At 42.1% G+C, this 26017-nt stretch overlaps 1 protein-coding gene across 1 annotated transcript in view; it reads left to right on the top strand.

Moving 5' to 3' along the window:
* LOC139452728 (uncharacterized) overlaps nucleotides 1-6536 on the top strand; it is a 143866-nt gene extending 137330 nt beyond the window's left edge. Inside the window, exons 86-88 of the mRNA XM_071234304.1 lie at nucleotides 2518-2632; nucleotides 3449-3594; nucleotides 5404-6536. Of these exons, the coding sequence (XP_071090405.1) occupies nucleotides 2518-2632; nucleotides 3449-3593 (260 nt within the window). The 3' untranslated portion in view covers nucleotide 3594; nucleotides 5404-6536. The remainder of the gene's footprint in view (nucleotides 1-2517; nucleotides 2633-3448; nucleotides 3595-5403) is intronic.
* The last annotated feature ends 19481 nt before the right edge of the window (nucleotides 6537-26017 follow it).

Below are 26017 nucleotides of genomic sequence, written 5' to 3'. Positions count from 1 at the left end.
CTGGTCCTTGTATGCAATGTCTGGTCCTTGTATGCAATGTCTGGTCCTTGTATGCAATGTCTGGCCCTTGTATGCAATGTCTGGTCCTTGTATGCAATTTCTGGCCCTTGTTTGCAATGTCTGGTCCTTGTATGCAATGTCTGGTCCTTGTATGCAATGTCTGGTCCTTGTATGCAATGTCTGGTCCTGGTTTGCAATGTCTGGTCCTTGTATGCAATGTCTGGCCCTTGTATGCAATGTCTGGCCCTTGTATGCAATGTCTGGTCCTTGTATGCAATGTCTGGCCCTTGTTTGCAATGTCTGGTCCTTGTATGCAATGTTTGGTCCTTGTATGCAATGTCTGGCCCTTGTATGCAATGTCTGGCCCTTGTATGCAATGTCTGGTTCTTGTATGCAATGCCTGGTCCTTGTATGCAATGTCTGGTCCTTGTTTGCAATGTCTGGACCTTGTATGCAATGCCTGGTCCTTGTATGCAATGTCTGGTCCTTGTATGCAATGTCTGGCCCTTGTATGCAATGTCTGGCCCTTGTATGCAATGTCTGGTCCTTGTATGCAATGTCTGGTCCTTGTATGCAATGTCTGGTCCTTGTATGCAATGTCTGGCCCTTGTATGCAATGTCTGGTCCTTGTATGCAATGTCTGGTCCTTGTATGCAATGTCTGGTCCTTGTTTGCAATGTCTGGCCCTTGTATGCAATGCCTGGTCCTTGTTTGCAATGTCTGGCCCTTGTATGCAATGTCTGGTCCTTGTTTGCAATGTCTGGTCCTTGTATGCAATGTCTGGTCCTTGTTTGCAATGTCTGGTCCTTGTATGCAATGTCTGCTCCTTGTATGCAATATCTGGTCCTTGTATGCAATGTCTGGTCCTTGTATGCAATGTCTGGCCCTTGTATGCAATGTCTGGTCCTTGTTTGCAATGTCTGGTCCTTGTTTGCAATGTCTGGTCCTTGTATGCAATGTCTGGTCCTTGTATGCAATGTCTGGCCCTTGTATGCAATGTCTGGTCCTTGTATGCAATGCCTGGTCCTTGTTTGCAATGTCTGGTCCTTGTATGCAATGTCTGGCCCTTGTATGCAATGTCTGGTCCTTGTATGCAATGTCTGGTCCTTGTATGCAATGTCTGACCCATGTATGCAATGTCGGGCCCTTGTATGCAATGTCTGGTCCTTGTTTGCAATGTCTGGCCCTTGTATGCAATGCCTGGTCCTTGTTTGCAATGTCTGGCCCTTGTTTGCAATGTCTGACCCATGTATGCAATGTCTGGCCCTTGTATGCAATGTCTGGTCCTTGTTTGCAATGTCTGGCCCTTGTATGCAATGCCTGGTCCTTGTATGCAATGTCTGGTCCTTGTATGCAATGTCTGGTCCTTGTATGCAATGTCTGGTCCTTGTTTGCAATGTCTGGCCCTTGTATGCAATGTCTGGTCCTTGTTTGCAATGTCTGGCCCTTGTATGCAATGCCTGGTCCTTGTATGCAATGTCTGGTCCTTGTATGCAATGTCTGGTCCATGTATGCAATGTCTGGTCCTTGTTTGCAATGTCTGGCCCTTGTTTGCAATGTCTGGTCCTTGTTTGCAATGTCTGGCCCTTGTTTGCAATGTCTGACCCATGTATGCAATGTCTGGCCCTTGTATGCAATGTCTGGTCCTTGTTTGCAATGTCTGGCCCTTGTATGCAATGCCTGGTCCTTGTATGCAATGTCTGGTCCTTGTATGCAATGTCTGGTCCTTGTATGCAATGTCTGATCCTTGTATGCAATGTCTGGTCCTTGTATGCAATGTCTGGTCCTTGTATGCAATGTCTGGCCCTTGTTTGCAATGTCTGGTCCTTGTATGCAATGTCTGGTCCTTGTATGCAATGTCTGGTCCTTGTATGCAATGTCTGGTCCTTGTATGCAATGTCTGGCCCTTGTATGCAATGTCTGACCCATGTATGCAATGTCTGGTCCTTGTTTGCAATGTCTGGTCCTTGTTTGCAATGTCTGGCCCTTGTATGCAATGCCTGGTCCTTGTTTGCAATGTCTGGCCCTTGTATGCAATGTCTGGTCCTTGTATGCAATGTCTGGTCCTTGTATGCAATGTCTGGCCCTTGTATGCAATGTCTGGTCCTTGTTTGCAATGTCTGGCCCTTGTATGCAATGCCTGGTCCTTGTTTGCAATGTCTGGCCCTTGTATGCAATGTCTGGTCCTTGTTTGCAATGTCTGGTCCTTGTATGCAATGTCTGATCCTTGTATGCAATGTCTGGTCCTTGTATGCAATGTCTGGCCCTTGTATGCAATGTCTGGTCCTTGTTTGCAATGTCTGGTCCTTGTTTGCAATGTCTGGTCCTTGTTTGCAATGTCTGGCCTTTGTATGCAATGTCTGGTCCTTGTATGCAATGTCTGGCCCTTGTATGCAATGTATGGTCCTTGTATGCAATGCCTGGTCCTTGTTTGCAATGTCTGGCCCTTGTTTGCAATGTCTGGCCCTTGCATGCAATGTCTGTTCAGATGTCAAGTGTATACTTCTGTTTCCCTAGGCATGGTTCACAGTGGTGTCTGTGAAGATGTGGACATTCTCACCTGCCAACTCCAAGCCTGCAGTCCCAGAACACCTGAGGAATTCGCCCTTCTGCCATTAGATCAAAAGTGCAGGTAATAGTCCACAGACATACCATTCATATTCCATGGCTCCTTCCTTCTCTGCTCACTTTACAGATTTTTACCCTAGGCCATGGCTGCCAGATTTCCTTCTTGTTGGTGCCAAGTATAGCCTTATCTTCAACCTTGGCCCAAGCACCTGACCAATGCAGGGGATTTCTCCCAAGCAGTAAATAGACATTCATAACATCATCTGGATGTTACAATGAACTTATGTTAGAAACTGCAAGGTTTTTTGATATGAGAAAACATGGCCCAAATGATGAGATTTGGTGGCAGTCCCAAAAGGGATGATTTCAAAATTGAAGTAAAAATCTAAAAGTCATAGCATATATCGGGTTATTAAAGTGTCAAAGATATCCTAGCACATGTAATGAAATGCTTCCAATAGTCGTACTTAACTGTTTGTATTTTGTTAATTTAGCTTTTGCTGTTTCACTAACCCTAAACATCAGAAATGAGAATTTTGGTTTGATTGTTGCTATTATTAATCATTGGATTTTCAGATCCACCTGTGATTATTTACTGGCAATATTCATATAGCTGGGATAGTGCTGAATGTGGTGCTGAACAAGCCCCAAAATTAACTGAGTCTCTATCCAAGACTTTGAGAAGTAAAGTCTATATGTCATCTCCATAAAACAAAGGACTTGACAGTTCCACAGTGTCACTAGCCTTAGTTGATCATCTCTTTTCACTGAGGGTCTGTTTCCACAAAAGTGCATCTTTTCCATGCCACCAATTTTGGTAACTACTTTTTATGAACGCCACAGAAATTGTATATTGATTCCTACCAATGATGGGTTCCAGTGTGTGGAGTTCGATGACCAGCTGCACGCTGTCTGCACTATCTGCTAAGGGGAAGACATGCAGTGAAGATGGGATCAGGAAAGTGACCAGTGAGATTGCTCAAACTGCGTTCAAATTGGACTTGTCAACTTGTCTTAAACCATAAAGTAAGACCTTTGAACATTTCTCTGAGAAACATAGCTTTAGATTCACAATAAATTATTAAGAAACTACATTATTAATAAACTTCTGTTTCTCATAAGGACACTTGATGACAAACAGTGGTCAAAATCGGTAGAGATACTTCATGAATAGCAATGGTAAACATGTATAAGTATACTAGATGAGAAGCGAGGCCAAGGCTAAGGATAATACAGGGAAAGACAAGGAGGAACAGCAAGTAAGCAGCTTTCCCTGATATCCTACATCAACATGGCGTCTGTGGGAAGGAGGGCATTAACATACATAACATTTCATGGACATATAGAGGACATATCATGTATCCAGTGAAATATCATGTTTCTCTCATCAAGTGACGAGAGAAAGGAGATATTTTCACAAGTATTTTTGTCATAAAAATTCTTTATCTTACGTGTAGATATGATTATGTACAAAATCGACTTTAACAAAAAAATATTCTTGAAAACTTGGAGACTGCTGTTGGTAGTGAAAGATTATATGCTGGTCAAGTAACTTAAAAAGACGCTTTGCAAAACGAAGAGTCTTGATTGACGAGTTAAATGAGAAATTTACAGTTTATAAGGAAGCATTTTTGAGAGAATAACAAACTGCAAGAAGTGATATTAACTCCAAAAATGACCATCTATGATTATTTTGCCTTGTCAATGTGGAACTATCGTAAAAAGAACGTCAACAGTTTGTGTACCGGCTAGACACTTACGATAAAGGGAGACAATTTAAGGGGGGGGGGTAACTTTTGTGTGACTATTAAAATGATGACAATAATGAAAGACCATAATGAAAGACCATTCATGGAACCTTTGCATATTGCATGTAGCAAGGTCACATGTTTTGTTCCATGCCTCCACTCTCCGATTGGAGCTAGTTATAAGCGGGCCACTAATAGAAAGCCTGTGGTGTTTCTGGGTTAGAATTGTCCCAGGACAACCAATGATGGTCCTAAGAGTTGACAAAGGTGATTGGGTTGTCAGGCTTGGTGACTTGGTTGATGACGTGTTACCACACCCAGATGGCGGTGAACGTTGCTCACATTATCAATCACTGGAATATTTTGTCCAGACTCGATCATTTACAGGCCACTATCAGATACCGTATTCGCAGTTACATGTGCAATGTGTGCTTAGAAAAATGACAAAGGGCTCTGGGATAGCCTTGTGGATAAAGCGTTCACTCATCACGCTGAATGCCGGGGTTTGATTTCCCACAAGACTACATTGTGTGCAGCCCATTTCTGATGTCCCCAGCCATGATATTGCTGGAATATTTCTAAAAGCAGGGGAAAACCATACTCACTCACTAGAAAAATGACAAACAGGGTGAGAGGGTGCTTATTAAAATTATACACAACTTAATTTTGTTTAGAAGATCAAACTGTTGATGAAACGTAAAGAAACTCAATAATAGTACTGGACAATTAAATACACCTTCTGAGCTATTTTTGATGTTATTTTAAAAACAAATATGTAATTTACAAAAGAAAATATGGACTGTCATGAACATTTTTGGTCTTATTAGGGGGGCACTAATAAAGATGAATAACAAGAATGGTCAAGAAGTTGGTCAGGGGCTGTTTCATAGAACAGTAAGGCAAATACAGCAGCTGGAATATTGCTGAATGCAGCGATAAACATAAACAGACAAACAAACTAACAAACACAAATGATGGATAGAACCAATGGATAAAGCATTTGAAAATTTTGGAAGTAAGTTCTCACACAATATCATTGGCAGAAGATATACTGTAACTACCTTTTAATATCATATTTCTATTCCAGGACAGTCCTGCTTCAAGAAGAATTTGCACAAAGACTAAAAACGGTTGCAAGGGATCTTTAAATAACTGTATAGACTATCATTATAGTTGTATATTCAGAAAACACACTAGGGGCTCCTGTGTGTGCCAATCGGTCATTCCAATCCTGTTAGCCCACATGCTCTTGTAGAGTGCAGTTGCATTCTGTCAGTAGGTTATTGAGCCTAATCATTGGTGTTGCAAATTATTGCCAGGAACAAGATAATAGCAACAATGAATTTGTTACCATGGTGATAGTGATTTGTGTTGCCATGGTGATGCAGTGATTATTGTGTGTTACCATAGTGACAGTGATTTCTGTGTTACCATAGTGACAAAGATTGAAAGGGGGTGGGGATCATGGGATTGGACTCCGGTGTGACTGTGCAAGGTACCCATTCGCTAGTATATGTCTATGTGTCAATTTAAGGTTTAGACATTTTTTGAAAATTTTGTGTGTTTCATGTTTAAGGTCGTAACTGAAGAAGCTCTTTGAAAATGTGTTTGCTCAACTTTTACACATTATGAAATCCATTAATTTCACCTTAGTATTGTTTGTGTCATGTTAGTGCTGTTGAATTGAGAACGTTGACAATCTAGAAGCTTTACACCAAGGACTTGGTGAGGTGTAAAGACATGTATAACTTTTACCTTTGAAGGCTCAGCTCCACGTGTGTCACCTGTCCTATCAATGTGCATGGTTTCAATCTGAATTAATTCCATTGCCGCCAGGTCTAGCTGTAACATAAGATGTTTAAACTACCCATACTGTGCCTGTTAGTATTGTTTGGCCGGGTTTTATTGTTCTACCATGTTGCTGGTCAACTTATGGGTTTTACTGAGTGGCTCTTTGCAGTTTAGTAACACACACTAATATGTGTTAGGGAATTGAAACTTTATTTTTGAAATATCTGTGTCCAAAAGTCCTTTTATGTATTCAAGATTGTAATATTGTTACAAAACCGTGATATACGTATTGTATGTATATATTGAAACAGATTTTAGTTTTTATTTGGATTACTTATTGCCCGGGTATCAAAAAAAGAAATCTTTTATTTGAAGAAGCATCATTGTACAATGAAGATCAAACTTTTATATATATTTTTATACAATAAACAGTGGTTTTATACACAATTCTCTGTTTGTTTTTATGTGATTCGATGTTTGCCTGATCATCTTAGTGGTATCAAGATGAAGAACACGTGACTTATGTTCATCAGAGCATCACTTTCCTAAAGTGAGTGAGTGAGTTAAAATTTAACATCGCATCAGCATTTTCCGAGCCATATAGCCACTATGATGATGATGTGCTGGACATAATGTCTGACATGATACCATGAAACCTCACATTCCAGGAATGGCGATATGCTTGACGTAGAACGCTGACTTGGTTGATGCATGTCATTGTGTCCCAATGGCGTGCATCGATGCTCATGATGTCAATCACTGGATTGTCTGGTCCAGACTCGATTATTTACAGACCACAGTCATATAGCTGGAATATTACCGAGTTCGGTGTTAAACAACAAACACTGGAACTGACTTGTGAGAATGGTAGTTTGTGACACTGGAGTAATTATTACAGATATTAGTGGCAGTCTACCTGGACCATGAAGTTACATGGTCAGGTGCCAGTCTAAGGTGACACATTTAATAGGTAGAGTTGCGTCCCTTAGGCGTCCCAGGAACCTATAATTATTGGTTTGAATACCAGATTCACTCTGATTATGATTCTTGTTTTGTCAGCACTATACCTGCTTGTAGGGAGCACCAATGTGGTAAACCTTGAAGACCTGCCTCATTTTCGTCTCTCCTCGCACTGCAATTCCGTTCAAAACATTAAGCTAAATTCACCCGCTCATAAAGTTACATTGTGTATATCCAGGGTTGTCAAGTTGAGCAAAATGTTCAGCACAAGAATTGAAGGTTCGCCGACAAAGCTCGATGTTGGCGTGAAAACTTGACTTGACTTTCGACCATTGCGAACACCCCTAACGTGATTGTTATAGTTCACAAATTGTTGCATTGCCCCGCCATGACCCCGTTCCACAAAGCGATCTCAGGGCTGGGATTGTCGTAAGCCTATGTTAAAGTATGGGAGTCACGGTCGACGTAGCGCCAAGATCGCTCTATGGTACGCGGCTAATATAACAGTGAACGTTTAGTATTCTCTGACCATATTGAAATGTTTTAAGGCTGTTCCAGTATCAACTGCACCTTAAGGTGACACGTTATTGAACTACTATTCATATCTACCGCCCTAAGATTTTCTGCAGAACCCTTAGCATAGTGCAAACTCGGACCCTGTGACTCTTCAGTAAATGTGTCGAGTATACAACATGTCAAGAGCACTCTAGGTACCAGAATGAATGTGTTCTAGTTCTCTTTGATGTCTTTTTTTCAATTTCAAGGTTGTTGTTTAGGCATTTTATTTTTCAATTACAGACCCTTTGACGCAAAAATATGGAAAGTGAAAAACTTATATTATTACAAATTGATACCATACCTATATATATGAAAAGGATAACACGCTGAACGACAATATTTGTAGCTTCACCGGCACTTCTGTGTGGCTTTACTCCCTTGTAAACGCTGCAAGAAAATTGTTGCCATTCCTGACCTTTTGACCATTTGACAAACAAAATCATATATGTGTACCTTTCACATCAAAGTGACCATATATTCTCACAAGGATCAAAGTAAATTAATATAAGCTTATATATTAATTCGAACAGTATTAACCAACATTTTGAGAAACACATCAGTTAACCAACTAAGTGAAAAACGGGTCTTGTATTGACTTTTGACAGATATTTCACCAGCAGCAGCTGAATACTGCTGCTGCGGCGGTATCGAGGACCATTAACAAAACATGTATGTCTGTGCCAGGCTTTATATACACCAAGCTCCGGGATATACGCCTCATAAACCTCACGCAAGGGACCGCCAGGTGTGTACAATAATAACTGGGGTTTTGTGAAAACAGGTTCCTAAAGCCGTGTTGTTTTCCAGACCTACCAGATTACCGCGATGATATCGTCTTGTAAATCTCTCTTCTTGTGAAAAGGGTTTCAAGGTGACCTTGACGATAAACCGCCTATTGTGAAGAACTATATGGAAGTGTGCAATTGTGGAAAGATCCGATCTCGTTTTAACGTCTTTCCATGGGGACTTACCGCTATCAGACGTCAAACAACAGCGATCATTGGTTGCCCGTATTCAAAGGTGTCGATTGTTGATTCATGTCTGAAATATTGATGGTGCCATGTTAAGTCTCGACCCATAAATATGCGGGATAGAATAGGTCTTCTGCAATATCCATGCTTGTCTCTCTCTTCCCCCCCCCCGGCCCTTGCCGTAAAAGGTGACTATGCTTGTGGTAAGAGGCGACGGACTGGATCGGGTGGTCAGGCTCCGCTGACTTGGTTGTTGCATGTCCCAATTGCGTGGATCGATGCTCATGATGTCAATCACTGGATTGTCTTGTCCAGACTCGATTATATACAGCCCGCCGTCATATAGCTTGAATATTACCGAGTACGGCGTTAACCAACCAACAAACAAACAAATGTTAAGTCTCATATCATTTGGTGGGATCGGTTTTTGAAAGTAAGATGCTGCATACATGTGGTAACATTTTGGAACTCGGAGCCAAAACGAAATTTATGTTTCTGAAACATTTCGTCTATAACAAACACAACTGACATATGCGAGGGTAGATTCGGTTTCGATTCCCAAGTTAGCATTTGGGCTGGGCGGTCGGGTAGCCTAGTGGTTAAAGAGTTCGCTCGTCACGCCGAAGACCCGGGTTCGATTCCCGACATGGGTACAATGTGTGATCCCATTTCTGGTGTCCCCCACCGTGATATTGCTGGAAAATTGCTAAAGGCGTAAAATCAAACTCACTCACTCACTCACTAGCATTTTGGCAAAGAGTAGTTGACTGGGTGGACAGGTTTGTTGACTGTGCCATAGTGTCCTCAAACAGCTGGTCGATGTTGATGCTTTCGGTCCAAATTGGAATAATTATAAGCTGGAAGTGACGGCGTAAAATAACACTCACTCAGTACAACGTGTGAATCCAATACTTTAGTCCCACCCTATGATAATGCAGCAAACGTCGCGATGCTATTGGGTTACTTGTTTGGCCCAGGTTATAAACCCTTCACCTAGAATGGCTGAGAAGTTGTTGATGCGGTGATAGCACAGGCGGGACTAACGGGATCGGGTGGTCGGGCTCGCTGACTTGGTTGTTGCATGACATCTTATCCCAATTGCGTGGATCGGTGCTCATGATGTAAATCACTGTATTGTCTGGTCCAGACTCGATGATTTACAGACCGCCGTCATATAGCCGAAATATTGCTCAGTGCGGCGTTAAACAACTAACAAACAAAACAAACAGGAACTTGTTTGACCCAGGTTATAAACGCTTCACCTGGAATGTCTGAGAAGAACGTGGTGACAGCACGGTAGTTGCATGAGCAGAAGGCAGACATGTATGTTGGTGATGTTTACAGTAATTGTCCACGAGTTGTAAATCACTGTTATGACGCTGTTCACGGCCTTATGAAGACAGAAACATGGCGTCTCAAAAGGTCAAGATATCAAACCATAAAAACCGGAACAAAGGCTCGGAGTACACTTGTTTGCTGTCGCGTCATGTCGGCTGCAATAATTAATGCTTTCACATTTGCAGGTTTATAACGTGATAGGCTGTTTCGTAACCGTACGAGTACCCACATCCACACCCATACATCACGATCATGTGAGATATCTTTAGACCTGTGAAGATCCGGGGTAGAATAGGTCAGCCCATGCTTGACGTGAAAGGCAACTATGCTTGTCGTAAGTGAGTGAGCGAGTTGGGTTTAACGCCGCTTTTAACAGTATTCCAGTTATATGCAGCGTGTCAGCTCAATGTGGGAGGAAAGCTCGGAAGTGATTCAGGTCTTAGGCCTTTACCACTTCGGTGAAACCCACGAGCACAGGTATTGTGCTGACAAACCTAGAAACATAATCGGGACGACCTGAATTCGAACCCACAATCATAGGTTTCTGGCGTGTCCAAGGGATGCAACTCTGCACAGCGAATTACGACGCTTTAGACGACTTGGCCACCCATGCCCCCTTGTCGTAAGAGGCGACTAACGGGATCAGGCGGTCAGGCTCGCTGACTTGGTTGATGCATGTCATCGTATCCCAATGACGTGGATCGATGCTCATGATGTCAATCACGGGATTGTCTGGTCCAATTTTATTTACAGATTATTCGATTATTTACAGACCGCCGTCATACAGCTGGAATATTGATGAGTGCGGCGTTAAACAACAAACAAGCAAACGAACAAGATATCTTTCACTGACGGAATCGGTACATGTTATGGTTTCCCTGGCTTAGTTATCTGTGTTTCGTTACATGACAAATATGAGACTTAGTCCGATGTGACCTACTAACAAAGTGACCACGACTACGAAGTGGGCTCTCCTGATTCTTGCGTGTTTGCAGCCACGGTCCATGTTCGCGAAGCCAGGTAAGCATAATTGATAAAGGAGCTGCGAACCTTAGCGCTAAGGTTGAATTATGAAAGTGGTCCCAGTCCTCGAAACCCACGTATACGGGTAAAGACCTGACAGACCAAGGTTCGTAATCGCAGCGAATATGAGAGTCGAAACCAAAATCAGCAGATCCTGGAGTGAGTGAGTGAGTTTGTTTTTACGCCGCTTTTAGCAATATTCCAGCAATATCACGGCGAGGGACACCAGAAATGGGTTTCACACATTGTACCCATGTCGGGAATCGAACCCGGGTCTTCAGCGTGACGAGCGAACGCTTTAACCACTAGGCTACCCGACCGCCCAGCAGATTCTGGAACGATTCAGGGACACACCTCTGCAAAGATAACAACGGAACCTCTGATAAGGTCATCTGTGCCCCTTGTGAACCGTTGCATGACACTTGTCTTCACCAGTCTGCTAAATGTTAAGACACCTATCGTAATACCTACTGCAGATGTGGGGGGCACGGGTGGCCCAGTCGTCTAAGGCGCCGCGATTCGCTGTGCAGAGTTGCGTCCCATGGGCATGCCAGAATCCTATGATTGTGGGTTCGAATCCCGGTTGGCCCCGATTATGTTTCTAGGTTTGTCAGCACCATACCCGTGCTCGTGGGTTTCACCGAAGTGGTAAACGTCTGAGACCTGTATCACTTCGGGCTTTCCTCCCACATTAAGCTGACACGCCGCGATATAACTGGAATACTGTTAAAAGCGGCGTTAAAACCCAACTCACTCACTCACTACTGCAGATGTGGTTTTCGCATGCACTGGAGGGTGCGTCGACACTCCGCCTCATCAAGCACGCCCTGATATATGTTTCTAATGTTGAGTACGTTGAAACCTGTTTTGAATGTCAATACAGGTGGAGAGAGCAAGGAATGCATGTTTTATTTACTCACTCAAACTATCACAAATGTGGATTTTGTTTTGTATGTTCTTCGCCATAGCTGGGAACACATTCTGCTGAATAGGTCCCTATTAACCTTTGCTTGTCGCAAGAGGCGACTAAATGGATTGGGTGGTCAGGCTCGGTGGCTTAAACCAGGGTCAGACCACATCGACTTTATAGTAAAATATACTGAATGTAGATGTGTGTTCATGATGTCGGATCATGTTGAAATACGTGCGCGGAAAGTTAGGTGATGTGGGAATGTATGCATGGTGATGCGGAAAGAGTGAGTGAGTAAGTATGGTTTTACGCCGCTTTTAGCAATATTCCAGCAATATCACGGCGGGGAACACCAGAAATGGGCTTCACACATTGTATCGAACCCGAGTCTTAGGCGTGACGGGCGAAGGCTTTACCCACTAGGCGACTCGACCGCCCCTGATGTGGAAAGATGTCACAGTGCATGGATGTGATGTGATGTTGGAAGATGTGCATGGATGTTAGGTGATGTTGGAAGATTTGCATGGATGTTAGGTGATGTTGGAAGATGTGCATGGATGTTAGGTGATGTTGGAAGGTGTTCCTAGATATAAGTTGATGTGGGAAGATGTGCATGGATGTTAGGTGATGTGGGAACTGTGAGCGAGCAGATGTAGGTTTATTAGATACATCTATTGGTCATAGCATATACGGTCTAACCCCGTTGTCTCGAAATCGGATGTGTCAAAACCCCGGTTGTGTTGAACTCATAGTCCGGTCCTGATATAGTCTCTATATTTACCCGTATGTGTCGAAACTGTGTCCCAAACTTAATTTAAAGTCTCAAAAAATAAAAGAAGATAAATCTTACCCTGACAAGTCGAACTAGTTCAGTTAGATGTTATGTGACAGATAGGTTGCATCAGCAAATCGTGGTATTTGTGCTTATGTGTGGCGGGCCCAATCTGCAGAACCATTTTTGTTTACTTTAAGACAAAAGATGTGTAAAAATTGCTCTAAAGAATAATGTGTCATTGTGGAGTCCTTTCTCTTTCGTTTCAGCACATGCGTGTTTCGAACTTAGAGTATCCGTTTCTCTGAATGTATGCGATGTCTAAATAGTTTTAAAAGGCAGATTAATTGTGTTATTGTTGAGTCAGACTATCTTTTCAACACTTGCGTGTTTTGAAATTATAGCACCCGTTTCTCTGAATGTATACGGTAACAAAATAAGTTTCAAAAGTCAAATTAATTGGATTTGACGGTTTTCAGAAAACGTTTTCAAACATTTAATCACCAGCAGGTCTTTGACCGAGCCTGGACTCCATTGGATAAGTAGGTAAACACGGTACAAACAGTATTCTTAATGTGCCCTGGCTAAATGAGCAATTCTAATGTCTTAGTTTATTAAATTCACAATACACCATTTGTTCTATTATTCTTTTGATTGTGTGAACATTCCTCAATTCCGAGAAATGTTTTTGTGTATTGTCACCAACTTATGCCAAAGTTCGAAAGAAAACAATTATTGTGTCAATTCCGATAAATGTTTTTGTGTATTGTCACCAACTTATGCAAAAGTTCGAAAGAAAACAATTATTGTGTCAATTCCGAGAAATGTTTTTGTGTATTGTCACCAACTTATGCCAAAGTTCGAAAGAAAACAATTATTGTGTCAATTCCGAGAAATGTTTTTGTGTATTGTCACCAACTTATGCCAAAGTTCGAAAGAAAACAATTATTGTGTCAATTCCGATAAATGTTTTTGTGTATTGTCACCAACTTATGCAAAAGTTCGAAAGAAAACAATTATTGTGTCAATTCAGCCATCTCATGAGGTTTTTATTTGTAAACCACTTTTACTGGTTTTGTAAGGTAAAATTGTATCTATCGTACCTAGATGTAAAAGTACCGTACATAAAACGTTAAACGTTATTTTAGTAAACAGCGGAAGTTTCCTTCGTCCCATCATACCACATGTATTGCATGTTTGTTATTCAGTACGATAAGTGACATCGGATGCACAAGTTATCCGGAGATTGTTTAGATACGTGACGAACACCACCACACCAATGTCCGCTTGAATACCGGACTTCGCACTGATTTCAAGCTGCGAGAACAACTGATAGAAGTAGCGAGACCTGAATTACTGTAGACCCAACCCATACCATCCCGCTCGCTTATGTCATTATTTCGGTTCTGTGTTATCTAGCGACGTTCCTACAGAGTTCCAAGAACACCACACGAGCACTCCCAATACCACACCTGTCATCGTCTCACAGGTGTGACAAGTCGAACATAGCGTTCGTTCGTTATAATTATTAAATCAATACCAACAATCATTGAAACGTGTGTGTGTGTTGTGTAACGCCGCACTCGGCAATATTTCAGTTATATAACGGCGGCCTCTAAATAATTAAGTCTGGACCAAACAATCCAGTGATTGATATTGTGAGCAACGATCCTCGCCATCGTTTTGTTCTTGTTTGTTTTGTCCGCCCTATAACGCCGCAAACAGCAATATTCTAGCTATATGACGACGGTCTGTAAATAATCGAGTCTGGACCAGACAATACAGTGATTGATACCATGATCATCGATCCACGCAATTGGGATCGATGACATGCATCAACCAAGTCAACGAGCCGGACCACCAAATCCCGTTAGTCGCCTCTTACGACAAGCATACTCACCTTTTATAGCAAGCATGGGTTGCTGAAGACCTATTCTACTCCGAATCTTCACGGGTCCCTCGCCTCGAACACGTCACCTGACCTCCCGATCCATTAAATCGCATCGTACGACCAGCATTCCTATTCTATTCTAACCTGGAATCCCCACGGAGTAAAGTATTATGTCAACTGTCATATTCTGTACCAGACAGCTTTGTAAGACAGAACACTAATTCATTTGACAATGGGATGCCACAACCCCAGACACCCCCCCCCTCTCCCCCCCCCCCCCCCCCCCCCACACACACACACACACACACACACAACTTTCAAACACCATCTCCTATCAACAGATGAGTTATAAATACTGGACTACTAACAAATTATCATATGTGTGACTTTCGAAAGACCTTGTGTTGAAATTAGTTAAATTAGACTCAATGTATATACAACCAAATGTTTTAATTAAATAATTATACTTCACGGTTGTTTTACTTATGTCTGCTTCATAACATTATACATCGGTAAAACACAAGTTTTAACACACAAAACCAAAAAGCGGTTCTTCAACACAATGTTCAAGTGTTCCCGCCAAATACCCCTACCTCAGTTCACTCTAACAACCCAGTCACCGAAAACCCAGTCTAAAATCATTCAATGGTCAGGTTAACAAGCGACGCGTATTTTCAATGTTCAAGTACCTATCCATAGTTTAAAGAAGGCGTGAGTGTGTCATGCCTTTTCCTAACAGCTGGTAGGCGAGTATCTGTAGGTGACAGGTGTCGACAGAGGGACCCAGTCAGTTGTGTAAAAGTTCGTTTTACCTTTCTCCATGCATGTACGAACGGATTACATAGCCGAACAAGACAGGTGCTTCTTAGACAGCAGCCTCCGTCCTCACGAGTTCACCATGACGACAAGGATGAGACACAGCGAACCTATTCTGACCTTGAATAACCTCCGCAGCATCAGTAAAACATTTTGAGATTTGAACCAATCCATTTTTAACATGCAAGTATAAACGTTACTTCCCTATGTAATCCGTTCGTCTATGCATGGCGAGAAGTAACAAGAATTTTTACACAACTGACTGGGTCCCTCTGTCGACACCTGTCGCCTACAGATACTTTAACTGTTGTAATATTAAAGGATCGGATTGAGAAGTACAGATGGAATATTGCTGGCTGTGGCATCAAACAACTTTCACTCACTTACGCGAGTGAATCCGATAATCCAGAATATTTTGTAGGCTGACTGAATGAAACACTTATGATGATGTTTATCAGAGTAAATTGTACGATGCCTTTTTAGATACATTGACAACACCTGTGAAGATCCGGGTTAGAGTAGGTCTTCAACACAACATGCTTGCCGTACGAGGCGACTAACTGATCGGGTGGTCAGGCTCGCTGACTTGGTTGATGCATGTCATCCTATCCCAATTGCGTGAATCGATACTCATGATATCAATCACTGGACAGTCGGATTCGATTATTTACATTCCGCCGGCATACAGCTGGGATATTGCTGAACATTAAACAACAAAGAAAGATTGTGTTGTGTTATGTGTTATGGCGTCCAAGTGCATGGGTAAATATTTCTTGGGTTATTGACATTTGACAGCAGAGAATATTAACATATTCTTATACATATACATGTGCATCTTCACGACTACAAGAAAGAACCCATCAGTAAAGTGCTTCCCTATTTTTCCAATAAAAAATGTGAAAGCAATCGTATGTCCTAAGGGTTTGGCGTGTGTGAGTTGACCGCTGTCTCATTAAAATAATATATTATACCTCTGTACGGTATCTCCCTGTGTTAAAAACGGGCGACATTAAAAAGGAGGATGGTGACCTTTCTAATCAGATAATCAGCGTCGAGACTTCAAAATTCTCGGTTGGAGTGAGCGATGAATTCAGATCACCATATCTGATTTCTGTATCTTGAATACGAATGTAATCGATAAAATCCGAATGCGAGAAAATAATACTGTGGTATTATTGTGTTGTGTATTTGTTATACAGCCTGTTTGTCCGTGACCGTCGTGGTATCTACACCCAAAATGCAGGGTATGTTTTTTTATGTGGCATTTTGGTTGTGGTAGATATCGAATTTTCGTATTGATAGGGTACGGAAATGCAGCCGAATTGTTTTAGAAAGCTGACATCTGATTAGCCCAAGAGCCCACATATCCTTCATTGTGATTGGGCGGTCCAATTTCGACCGGGTTCGCTTGACGCGACTTTCTGTGGAGGTGGTGTCAGATCTTGAAGCAGAAATGTATCGTATCGGAGTAAAGGAGTATTTGATGAGACTGACCGCCGACAACTACACTTGTAAGTCAAGCTACCACGTTGTCGGGGACCACGTTGTCAGGCACCAGTTTAAACCAGGAATCCCCATGGGGGATACTCGAGAGGTGTTTTCTTAAAATTGTAACCTCATAAATAATACAATCAGAGATTACTGATAAATAAATAATACTTTTATTGCAGCATTCGAAAAAATAATATCAACAGTTATAGCAACAATGAAAGCAAGAAATGGACGCTGACTGCACAAGGGCACATTACACTGATTTGATCATCGTTGATATCCTCCTCCTCCTCCTCATCATCATCATCATCACCATCATCAGCATCATAATCAAACATCGGTTGTATGAACCACCACTTGAATTATTATAATATCAAACTGAAAAACGCTCTTTTATACAAATAGCTGAAATTATAACAAATAACGGTACTTCTGGAAAAATGTCATGACAGCTCATTTGCTTGTGTTGCCTTAATTAATCATTCCAAAATTAAAATAAAATTTGATGAACATTTATGAACATGAATGCATGTGCCCTACAAAAAGTGCTGACTGTTAAATATCACATTTGAAGCCATAAGGGAGCGCCCCAAAAATAAGACAAATGGATTCGCCTGGGACATAAATGTGTTTTCATAATAACTTATACACAATAAGCATACAGAATATTGTAAAATGAAAAAAAAACAGTGTATTAATAGGACACTTTACCAACATCCATTTTCAGAGTTAAAGTCACGCATAATTCATCAAGTGCAACGAAAATAGACTTTGGGCAAGGAAAAGGTATGTTTGTCGTGACAGGATTGTTCAACTACAGGATTGGACAGCGAGGGATATGGCGGTCACGTACTGAGGGTTAAACACTGATTTGGATGAAAGAAATAGATACAATTAAATACAAAGTAACAATCGTTAGATTCGCATGTAAACAAAAGCACATATTCACGGCTGGGTCGGGGTTCGTTAACATGACGATCTCACCTGTGTTCTTTCAATAGCCAAAAATTTAGTTCCCGGATATATAATTTAAAGAAATCTGGCTCACTTAAAAAACTCATAATCACACGGAACTAAAAATTATGTTTTTTTAATGAAAGTTAATCTTCCCCAGACTTAACATTTATTTCCCTTAGAAACGGTTCGTTTCCGGATACTTATTTTTTTAAGTTGTTTTAATTACTTGATCATAAAGCAACAACATGCACAAAAGTGCAACATCAGTAAAACAGTTAAACCTTGCTAGTCCGAACACCCCTCATTCGACAAATCGTTCTAGACGATCAAACCATTTCGGCACTATGGTTAAATCCCCAGGGATAACTCGATGTAAACTGCCGGACAAAAGAAAGTATACACCCATCTTTGATGGCGGTTAAACTGAAACAAACCAGAAATGGTTAGTCAGTGGTGATGTATTTGATACGGGTATCACAGTTGTGGTTTGCAGCGTACAGGCGAATATTTTGTGTCTACGTTTTCAAAACATTTGTTCAAATCCAAATTTTAGGTGTATACTTCCTTTTGCACATCCCTCCCCAGTACGAGATACCTACGTTTGTTTGTATGATCATGTTTAAAAAATAAATTAAAGTAAACAACCGTGGAGACTCAAGGAAAGAACATTACAATCTTCCACAGATGGTTTTGTTGATACTACGGATGTGTCGAACAACTTAACCAATCTTCTTAAAGAGTACGACATCTGTCTCACAAATTAACTTAACAGTCGTCTCCAGCTCGCACATTTGTGGAATATATAACAGCAACATAGAGTGGAAATAAGGCAATGATACAAATCTGACCCTAAAGGGTCATGATCGACATCTATCGAAATCTTGATAGCCCGGGTTTCATTTATCCAGACAAATGTTATAGAAACGTCTGGACTAACGAGGTGTCTCTGTATTCCTTGTCTTTATCCGCCATCACACGTGATTGTTGTAAATGCAACACGAATACATAACATAGTCCTAACGATCATAGGATTCTGACACGCATAAGGGACGCAACCCTGGACAACGGAAACACTTATAAAATATAAACATGGTAGAATGCACGCCTTGAATCGAGTTTTCAACATGACAGTACTAACCACCCTTCATTCAAGAGGATGATCCTTCAGTCGTTTTTAATGGCTGATGTAAACAAGAGGCAGAATTATTCACCCTGGATTCGAGAGGATGGTATCTCGAATGTGAAACAACTTCAATTCGAAACTTCTTTGTCATAAAAGGATGTTCAGTGGTCTCTAAGCCAAGAAACACACCACTAAACAAACAGGCACTCTGATATTGTCTCTCATTCAAGAAGTTCAGTTATATGTCGTGAAAAAAATGACAATAAACAATATGGCGGCATAGCAGGCCACAGAGAAGAGAGCCCCGGCAATGAACATCAAAGTTGCCATTTTACCAAGTCGCTGTGCCTTCTTGTCTTCGCCATGGTGGAACTCCTTGTCAGACTCCTGCATGTAATGTACACCGGGTAAACAACAAATAAACACAAAATACAAACAGCACGTGCACCAAAAGAAAGAATGGATCCTGTGGTTGATCCTGTTGTACGGGTTGGGGAGGATGGAGGCTGTGGACGAGTTGGACAACACTGCTCCCAGCTGCCTCTTCTCAACAATCTTTATAATATCACTTGGGTTGGTGATGATGTCGTCCCCCATGTCAAGAAACACCTCATCCGTACACGAGTCTGTAGACTGGTTCATCGGTCGGTTGGCGCTCGAGAAACTCCTTGTTTCAATGTATCGTGCTCGTTTGGCTTTGGCGCCCATGAAGGGGTCTGGAGATCTGGGACTCTGATCTCCGTGGGAAACCATTTCGCTGACGCTGAGGATCTGCTCGTCTTTGGTCTCCCTGTCCTCGGGACTCCCTGGCTCTCCTGAGGAGCGGAATCTGTTGTTGTACGATGGGTGTCGGGTAATGTTTCCGTACGGCATTTTAAAAAGAATTACAATTTTAATCTCGCTCAAAGGAAGTTTATGACGTTTCCCTGGGCTGGTATATTTTCTTGATGACAGGACGCGATGTTACTCCACGTATGAAGGTAAACTCCACGTTTTTGATCCAATCGGACTCATACACTAAGTCGGTATTTTAGTGTCTTGACACGCAATCAACCATCATAACTTTGTAACATATCCAATGTTTTACTGAACATCCACTAAGTCTTCTCGCGACCACGTGGCGAGACTGTGTGAAATAAAGATGTATTATCCACAGAAACAATGAACTCAAGTATCCTGTTTGATGTAGTCTAACACTCTCTTTCTAACAACAATCTCTTTCTACTGTCACACCTTGTATTTCCGTTCATCGCGTTCAATGTAATCACGGAAGTCAGCAAGAAAATGCAGCCACCAAACTATTCAATCCACTGAGGTATCCTCTCCCACACACAGTAAGGTTAGGTATGTACGATGTTAATCCGATTAATAGCCAAAATCCAAACGTTTGTCATTCAATTCGTCGTTAGGTAAAGCTATCGTCTGCTTCGCTGTCGTCTGTCAGAAGGTAGAACGTGCAGACGACACAACGACCCGCGGAGGTATGTTTGGAGTGTGACTCCCTATGAACAGGTACGCGGATACGAGAATAACTGGTCGGCTTTGTCACGCGTTTTGCGCACAATTGTAAAGAAAGCTCTATTTCTAGGAGCAGTCAGTTAGCTGGGTTGGTGTAGCGGACATTAAAGTGTGGGCGGATTGCGGCGCCCGATTGGTAACTCCTTGTTGCAACAAAAACGTTTAGTTGTGTGAGAAGTTGATTATTTATTTGGACAGAGAATAAGCAGTTCGGATCGTATTCTCGCTGGTCCTGTATGAGGCCACGAGATGAAGTCGATGTTACATTGTCGAGCACCGCACCCTGAACATAGTGTTCATACCAGTATGGTTTTCTTATTTGTAAAAAGATGTCACGATGACCGAACATTTGTACAAAACCTCGTTAATCAGGACGGTATCGTTTCAAGATAAATATTTCGGATTAACACGTGTCCAGATTAACGAATCAAAAGGAAGTGATTCCACCTATAGTTGAACACTTCGCATACATCATCGTCCGGAATAGGAGGTTTCCGGATAATCGGAGTTTCGTTAATGCAAAATATGGATTAAAACTATAGATCAACACGAGCTGTCTGTAAATTTATCCGGTTTTTCTATCGAACTTTCTAGAAAATACGTGACTTGTAAATAAGTATCTGAACATTCTATTGTGTATTCGGAATGTAATTCGTCCCACCCTTTCTGTCAGACACGACGACCTTACCCATCCCAAACCCCGAGTGCAGTAAGGTAGAACACGAATATACCACTAAGCTTTATCGTTTTATATAACACCCCACGTGTTTATTCATGTGGAAATCAACAAGAAGGCTACATTAATGTTGACTCTTTCACTTTGTCCTCACCGAGATAGAAAAGGGCATTCCCAGTGTCATGCAACTATTACGTCATGACACCATATAAGGAGAATTTGCTTTCCTACGTCACGTTCTCCCCTGCTAAGACTATGTTTACGCGAGTGATTATCACATAGTTTTGGTGTGTCCGCCTTGGCGATAAGTGGTGCGTTCGGGCGACGTTGTGTGAGTCGTCGTTTCAGTGAGCGATCAGAGCGTGCGTGAATGAATGTTGTTTTAAACCGCAGTCAGTTACATTCCAGCTATATCACGACGACCTGTAATGAATGAGTCTAAGCCAGGCAAACCAGTTGTTGATATCATTATAAAAAAAATATAAGTATAAAAGTATGTATAATTATAATGCTTCAATTTCCTTAACACCATCTCATCCCAATTCAATTGATGCTGACCGATGGCTTTTCTGCCGAAGGTGACATGGAACATGTGTTTCAGTGTTGAGCCAGAGCTCTAGAAACTCTCAGGAGTCAAGTTTGCAAAGGGTCACCCATCCAGCTACTGTCCGCGACCAGACCGCCTCCGTGGTCTAGTGGTAGAGCGTCCGCCCGGAGAGCGGAAGGTCCGGGGTTCGATTCCCGACCGCGTCATACCAAAAGACTTTAAAAGATGGTACCTGTTGTTACCCTGTCTGGCGCTCGGCATTAAGGGGCTAAAACAAGGACTGGTCGGCTCGGAGTCAGTATACTGTGTCTGAGTGGGGTATTCATGTTAAACTGCGACATGGTATCTCAGTGAGCTAGAACTATATATCGGCATCGGTCCGGACTCGTACAAGCAGCCACACAAACACACACACGTGCATGCACGTCGCTTTATAAGTGCAATAACCTTGGACGCGACGTTAAACCCCATTTCACCTCATCCCACCTCACCTTAACTTCAGAAAGAAGTTTAGATTATACCTGGCTCTACAGGGATTGGTGTCGCTTGGCTGAAAAGTCTGACATGCTTTTCACGTAAAGCCGATATGTATCATTTGCAGATATTATTGAAACGGTTTGAAAACACTGTTTACAAACAATTGTGAAGATTCGCGCAAACGTAACATGGGCTTCGCACACGATTTGAGGTGTGAGTTAACATGAATCCGCTACTTTCATGGAGGCGGTGTGTTTGGTCTGCAAACAGCGACCCGAGTGCCTTCCATAGCACATCGCTTTGTGCAACATTCAACATTTAACACTCTCTGCACAAGCGGATATACCTGGCGCATGTCAAAGTCATATCAATTATCAGCGCAGCGGGCCCTACAAATAGAAGGGTTTTAGAGGAAGGGTTGAATTCTGGTGTTCGCAAGAGAACCCTACTCAGAAATAGAAATAGTTACATGTAACCAGACACACATAGAGGATGTACATATAACAAGACACGCACAGAGTACGTACATGTCACCAGACACACACACAGGACGTACATGTAACCAGACACACATAGAGGATGTACATATAGCAAGACACACAGAGAGGACGTACATGTAACCAGACACACATAGGACGTACATGTAACCAGACACACATAGAGGATGTACATATAGCAAGACACACAGAGAGGACGTACATGTAACCAGACACACACACATAGGACGTACATGTAACCAGACACACATAGGACGTACATTTAACCAGACACACATAGGACGTACATGTAACCAGCCACACATAGACGACGTACATGTAACCTGCCACACATAGACGACGTACATGTAACCAGACACACACAGACGACGTACATGTAACCAGACACACATAGGACGTACATGTAACCAGCCACACATAGACGACGTACATGTAACCAGCCACACATAGACGACATACATGTAACCAGACACACATAGAGGACGTACATGTAACCAGCCACACATAGACGACGTACATGTAACCAGACACACATAGGACGTACATGTAACCAGACACACATAGACGACGTACATGTAACCAGACACATAGAGGTCGTACATGTAACCAGACACACATAGGATGTACATGTAACCAGACACACACAGGACGTACATGTAACCAGACACACATAGAGGACGTACATGTAACCAGACACACATAGAGGACGTACATGTAACCAGACACACACAGGACGTACATGTAACCAGACACACATAGGATGTACATGTAACCAGACACATAGAGGACGTACACGTAACCAGACGCACATAGGACGTACATGTAACAAGACACACATAGAGGACGTACATGTAACCAGACACACACAGGACGTACATGTAACCAGACACACATAGGATGTACATGTAACCAGACACACATAGACGACGTACATGTAACCAGACACACATAGGACGTACATGTAACCAGACACACATAGACGACGTACATGTAACCAGACACACACATAGAGGACGTACATATAACCAGACAAACATATGACGTACATGTAACCAGACACACATAGGACGTACATGTAACCAGACACACATAGGACGTACATGTAACCAGACACACATAGGATGTACATGTAACCAGACACACATAGGATGTACATGTAACCAGACACACATAGGATGTACATGTAACCAGACACATAGAGGACGTACACGTAACCAGACGCACATAGGACGTACATGTAACAAGACACACATAGAGGACGTACATGTAACCAGACACACACAGGACGTACATGTAACCAGACACACATAGGATGTACATGTAACCAGCCACACATAGACGACGTACATGTAACCAGACACACATAGGACGTACATGTAACCAGACACACATAGACGACGTACATGTAACCAGACACATAGAGGTCGTACATGTAACCAGACACACATAGGATGTACATGTAACCAGACACACACAGGACGTACATGTAACCAGACACACATAGAGGACGTACATGTAACCAGACACACATAGAGGACGTACATGTAACCAGACACACACAGGACGTACATGTAACCAGACACACATAGGATGTACATGTAACCAGACACATAGAGGACGTACACGTAACCAGACGCACATAGGACGTACATGTAACAAGACACACATAGAGGACGTACATGTAACCAGACACACACAGGACGTACATGTAACCAGACACACATAGGATGTACATGTAACCAGCCACACATAGACGACGTACATGTAACCAGACACACATAGGACGTACATGTAACCAGACACACAAAGGACGTACATGTAACCAGACACACATAGGACGTACATGTAACCAGACACACATAGGACGTACATGTAACCAGACACACATAGGACGTACATGTAAACAGACACATATAAGACGTACATGTAACATGTGTGAGCTTTGTGGGCAAGCATTCAAAAGCGCAAGTCTAACAAGCGCCAGGAGCTGAGATCGTATCCCGCTAGTGACCGGATTGTTATTCAGCCTTAGGACCAGCAATGTTTACAGATCTTTACAGTGTTGTCACTACCAGGTATAGTCTAAATTACATACAACCCGTGCACTCAAATGATCCACTTGTCCGATGGTAGATGACCAGATGGTGGAAACACGAAAACGTACATACACCCGAAACACAAGTGTCAAAACTTGAGGTGTCGCCCTGAGCAAATGACTTTGTTCAAATGTGCCTCTGTTTACCCAGTAGGGAATGGGTACCCGATATGTGAGGTGTACACGTAAAAATCCTCCAGCGTCCGTAGGCAGCTTGGGTTGTATACTCCCCAGGGAGTTGAGAAAGATAACTGGAATGGCTACCAATCTATTTATCGGGGAACAAATAAACCACATTTGAGAAGATACCAGAACCCGTATAAGTGCGGTATATAAATTTATAATATTAAATAGAACGACAGTTATTTGAAACGCATAATGGTTCCACATGTCAGCTGTCTCAGGCCATTAGTAAGGGGCTATAGGAAACAAAACTTACTCAAGTTCAAGATAAATAAATTACATTATTGACTAGTTCAAGACAATCGTTAGAAAATACACAGCTTCTGGGCAAAGAGGTAATCAAATATCCCTCCTTAGATACATATTTAATTTCATTGAAACAATTAATGACGCAATTAATAAAAAAAGCGCAAAAACCCTTTCCATATTCATGAGAAAATGTCTGCCAATAGCAGTGACAATTGTGACTATATCATGAGCATGTGTTTATGAATCACTATCAAATAGTGATATTGCCAAGTTTTCGCAAAAAGGTTAGTGTATCCTGCCCCACCAAGTGCACCAGTCACAAACACGTGCAAAGACAAGCCAATTGTTCACCTGAGAAAACACGAGAACATATGATACAAGCCAAATTTAACTGCATCGGATATCATTTTTGTCACTGATTTGACAAATGTGGAAATAGCCTCAACCATAAAGCTTTTTGAAAGCTTTACTGAGGCCTTGAATGTTGTAACACTGATCAAACAACGTCAGAAGTCATTTCTCACAGGTGGGCACGGGTGGTCCAGTCGTCTAAGGCGCCGCGATTCGCTGTGCAGAGTTGCGTCCCTTGGGCACGCCAGAAACATATGATTGTGGGTTCGAATCGCTGTTTGCCCCCATTATGTTTCTAGGTTTGTCAGCACCATACCCGTGCTCGTGGGTTTCACCGAAGTGGTAAACGTCTGAGACCTGCATCACCTTGGGCCTTTCTCCCACATCAAGCTGACACGCCGTGATATAACTGGAATACTGTTAAAAGCGGCGTTGTACCCAGCTCACTCACTCACTCACTCATTTCTCGGAAATCCACATGACACACAATTATTTCTCAACAAAGTT

Source organism: Haliotis cracherodii, unplaced genomic scaffold, assembly GCF_022045235.1.
Source record: "Haliotis cracherodii isolate W230 unplaced genomic scaffold, xgHalCrac1.p SCAF_9, whole genome shotgun sequence".
Classification (NCBI taxonomy): domain Eukaryota; kingdom Metazoa; phylum Mollusca; class Gastropoda; order Lepetellida; family Haliotidae; genus Haliotis; species Haliotis cracherodii.
This window is presented reverse-complemented; position numbering and strand designations above follow the sequence as displayed.